This window comes from Lycium ferocissimum, chromosome 9, assembly GCF_029784015.1.
Source record: "Lycium ferocissimum isolate CSIRO_LF1 chromosome 9, AGI_CSIRO_Lferr_CH_V1, whole genome shotgun sequence".
In the NCBI taxonomy this organism is placed as follows: Eukaryota; Viridiplantae; Streptophyta; class Magnoliopsida; order Solanales; family Solanaceae; genus Lycium; species Lycium ferocissimum.
The window spans coordinates 40,355,445-40,360,127 of record NC_081350.1 but is presented as its reverse complement, the minus strand read 5'-3'; the positions used below and the strand labels follow the sequence as shown (position 1 = coordinate 40,360,127).

The window sequence follows — 4,683 nt, the reverse complement described above, 5'->3', positions numbered from 1 at the left end:
TAAATCAACTATGATGATTCAAATAACTCCAACCTTTCCATTATTTTGGTAATAAGGAATTTTGGGCTACATTTCTAAATTAAGGCTCAGACGCTGCTCCTTGTTGCTGTTAGTCCAGTCTATAAGTTACTCAGAAAAATGTTTCGTTATATTTAAAAATAAAATAAAATAAAGTAACTCAGAAAATTATTACTTGATAATCACTACTTTTATTTAATCGTTATTTTGTATTTGAATTTTCTTGCTTGGTCTATTAAAAGCAAAAATACCTATCTCTCTATATAAGATTTAACATCGGTGAGCAACTAAGCTTGATCCTAATTGCAGTGGGTGCATTACGTCAGCAGAAACAGTCATGCTTGAGAAGCAGAGTTTGGATGAGTTCCTTTCCAATTTGGAAAAGGGAAGGACAGTTATTGTCTCTATCTCTCCCCAGTCCAGGGCCTCTCTCGCTGTTCATTATGGACTTTCTTCACTTCAGGTTGGTTTTGATGTTGGTATTTTCATTTTATAGTTTCACTTTTTGCAGCATATCTTCTCACCTGATATGACCGCTGTAACTCTTCCATCTTTTTGCATTTGCATTTGTTTGAAAATAATATGAGCCTGTACTTCTTATGTCAGGTCTTCAGGAAGCTCACAACACTATTTAAGTCTCTGGGTGTGAAAGCTATATTTGATACCAGCTGCAGTAGAGACTTGACCCTAATAGAATCTTGTAACGAGTTTATGGTGAGATATAAACAATCCCAAGGTACAAGTAGTGGGGAGTCGAAGCCACCTTTGCCTATGATTTCTTCCGCATGTCCAGGTAATGGCTTCATTTACTTGTTTATCTTAATAATATCTTACTTGATGTTCTACGATATGTTCTAACTCTACTGGCGTTGAAATTACAGGTTGGATATGCTATGCTGAAAAGACCCTTGGTTCTTACATTCTTCCATACATTTCTTCAGTCAAGAGCCCCCAACAAACTATTGGAACAGTTGTCAAGAATTATATATGCCAAATGCTAAGTGTAAGGTAGTTTGTTGTCATCTCGTCTTTTAAGCACTACGCATCAGCTGTAAACTGTAATCTTTCATTTCTGGTGTTGTTGGTTGTAATGCTTGGACTTTACATGTCTACCTTTTAGAAGAATCAGTCATAAGTTGCTGTATTGCAAAATTTCCTGCACATTCAGTCATAAATTGCTGTATTGCAAAATTTCCTGCACATTCAGTCATAAGTTGCTGTATTGCAAAATTTCCTGCACATTCTTAGTGCTGTTATAAATACAAACTTACCATTTCAAAAAAAATGTTGCTGTATTGCAAATATGTGCTAAGCAATCACCTTTTTCTGCCTGCTGTTCTTCCCATCCATTTTATGCATCCTACATACAATTTTTAGAAAAACCTTTCCTTTATTCATTTACGAAGCAAATCAATTGCTGGCAGATTGATATTTCAGCATGTATGATTTTGATGTATGTTGGTAAAAAGTTAAAAGGTTTTATATTGTTCCTAAAATCGAGCTGTTAGTTTTTGGATCTGATCAGAGTCACTGGTTGACCGATAGATCTTTCTTTTGTTCTGTGAACAGACCAGAGGATGTATACCATGTGACTGTAATGCCATGTTATGACAAGAAGCTCGAGGCTGCTCGTGAGGACTTTGTGTTTCAAGTAGACACAGATAGTGAAAAAATTACGGAGGTTGATTCAGTTCTAACAACAGGAGAGGTTTTGGATTTGATACAGGTAACTAAAGTTTTCTGCTTCTCAGTATCCCTTATGCACAGAGCAATAATGTGAGAGAGCTTGCATTTGGATACTTGCAATTGTTCTCCTTTTCGATCTTTTGTTTCACCCTTTTAAGGATTTGTTCTTTAAAAAGGGTGCATTGTTGTTTACTCATAGTCAAACTCTCTCCTCTTTGATGTAGTTAAAAGCAGTTGATTTTAAATCCATGGAAGAGTCACCCCTAGATAAACTGTAAGCACTTTTATACACCTTACCGTGATACTTCCATTTCTTGATTCAAATCTTTACAATTGAGTGCTTATATGTTCTCTATAGGTTTGCAAATATCGATGAGGAAGGCCATCTTTATGGGGTTCACGGAAGCTCTGGAGGATATGCAGAGACCATTTACCGTCATGTTGCTAAAGTGCTTTTAGATCAGGAAGTTAAAGGCCCTATAGCATTCAAGACCATAAGGAACTCTGATTTCCAAGAAGTGAGCCTAGAAGTAAGTTCGCTTCAGTTTTGTCCTGCTAGCATGATTTTATAGAATGTTTGAACATGCCCCTATAATCTTTATTGAATTAAGTGCCTGTAGGCTGGCATGATATCTTCTTTTGAGTAGACAATTGCATCCATTGTTTAAGAGTTTCTATCTGTTAAAAAGGATATGATTTGGTTTTTGTCATTTTTGTGGAGCCGCTAATTTGATGGCTCGTGTCAAGCTTTATTGTTCTTGGTGGCGGGTGTTATAGCTCAACTCAAGTCGTCAAAGGCTAAGCAGTCGATTGCAAATATAATCGGATTCTATCTTATTTTAGTATATAAGTATTTTAATATGAAGTGTCTGGCTGATTACTTGTTAGTGAGAAAAGATCTTCAGTTGAAGTCCAACTGCAATATTTGTTTGGTTTTGAATTTAACTAAAAATAGCAATGGAATTGAAATCATCCAAATAACTAACAAGAGTTTAAATCAAAGTGATAAAAGGCACTCCGGTTGTAGCCCCTAGTTTATTTGCTTTAGCTAATGGGGATCTCTTATCTTGTTTAATCGCTCGGTTTGTTGATTATGGTTTAGTTATAATTTACCCAATAATTTCTCCTAAAAGTAATGGGCGTACCCCAGTTAAGTCCCTCCCAAACCTAATAGAATGCTTTTAAGTTCTAATGAATGAACACCCAAGTAAGAATCTAGCTATTCCTAGCTTGATTCTATCAATTGAGTTATATAATCCCTTATTAAACCCAATTCCTTGCTAATTGATTGTTATCTAATCTTACTCCCAGCTTCCCAAGACAGAACTAAGATAATTAGGGCTTTAACTATATGTATGTAGTTGAAAGTTTTTAGCAATTGCCACAAGAGTAGTTCTCCATTGACAGCCACTGACAAGATGTCTATGACCCAGGTGAATGATAAATCTGTCCTGAAATTTGCATTATGTTACGGTTTCCGCAACCTGCAGAATGTTGTTAGGAAATTGAAAATGGGGAAGTGTGACTACCATTTCTTGGAGATCATGGCATGCCCTTCAGGTCATATTCGAGATCTTTCTATTTTGTGAATAATAACTCTGAACCTTCTTGCATCAATTTTAACGGTTTGTTTGGCTTTAATTGCCTCCCTCTTGATTATAGGATGCTTAAATGGTGGCGGACAAATAAAGCCACAACCTGGGCAGTCTGGTAAAGAGTTGATTCAGCTGTTGGAGACGGCTTATGTAGAAAATGTAAGTCATGTCATAATTGGATTCTTTGGCTTGTATAGCTAGTTGATGATTGGCGCAGTGTCATATTACAACCATCTTAGACTCTAGAAATATCCTCTCCAGCTTGAAGGCTTTGCTTGTATTTGTGCCAAGTCAAGGAACTATACTATGTGTAACTTGAATTGCAGAGCTTGGGAGATTCATCTCTGACTACTCCCTAGTAGTCAAACATGAAATGGAAGTTCTCTTTTGTGCTGATTTATTTGAGTGTTTCCCCGACTGTGCCTTTTTTCTTCCTGTTAGACAGACGTGCTTGTTTTGGCTTATATATTTTCTCCTTCTTTACAAGATGAAGTTTATGAACATTCATCTCAAGAAGCCCCAAATGAAAGAAAATGCATGAATTAATTTACAAAGCATGATTAGCGTGAGAACTATTTGATAAAACTTAGACTTTCATCTTATGAAAAATGCCTCTGCTTTTTTCTCTTTGTTAATGATTCAAGTTATTATCATTAAGCATCCTTTAATCCATCATAAAGAGCCTATATTCTGAGACTTGAAAAAATTGCTGGTTCAGAATGCAAAGTTCAGGTTCTTGATTTATACTGAATATCATCCTGTAGTGAAAAGTATCACTTCACAGTTGCAGAACTGGTGAAAAATGCAAAATATCAGCTTTTAACCGGTTGGCTAGGTTCCTCTTGTATAACTCTGGTGTTTTTCTGCAAGACCATTAATAAGACGGTGAATCTTGATCATGGATATTCAGCCATGCTTTTTTTGGTCTAGAGGCCATGCACCACAATTTATTCATGGCAGGGGACGTGTTTCACACTTTCACCCCATACTGTAAATATATTGTGTTTGTACTTGTGTTGAGTTTACACAAAATCATAATGCTAACATTATTTCATATGTTGGATATTTGGTATTGATGTCAATCCCAAAGTCAATCTTATTTATTATATAATTAAAATGTTGTACTTTTTAAAAAGATAGCAGGTTTTTTTTATGCCGATGGTAAATAATATCACCAGTCTTAGTGTAATCGTATTTGTTTTCATAGGCTGCCTTTCTTAGTTCTGCTTTCCATTATGGCGCAACAAGCACATACATGTTAAAGAGTCTTGTTGGCCTTTTGTAATATTTTTCTTTGAGAAGGTATATAGCCTTTTGGTAATATTAAGCTAGGCAATAAACTTTTCATTTTGATGTTTGCAGACGAGCTGAAGCTCTCATATCA

At 35.7% G+C, this 4,683-nt stretch overlaps 1 protein-coding gene across 1 annotated transcript; it reads left to right on the top strand.

Moving 5' to 3' along the window:
- Positions 1–301: 301 nt before the first annotated feature.
- On the top strand, positions 302–3,777 carry LOC132030768 (protein NAR1; the record flags this gene model as incomplete). Its single annotated transcript, XM_059420510.1, has 8 exons — positions 302–481; positions 625–811; positions 900–1,026; positions 1,588–1,744; positions 1,929–1,978; positions 2,063–2,234; positions 3,138–3,264; positions 3,367–3,777. Coding segments are annotated over 8 exons (1,134 nt in total), but the record flags the coding sequence as incomplete, so codon positions are not given.
- Positions 3,778–4,683: the final 906 nt, after the last annotated feature.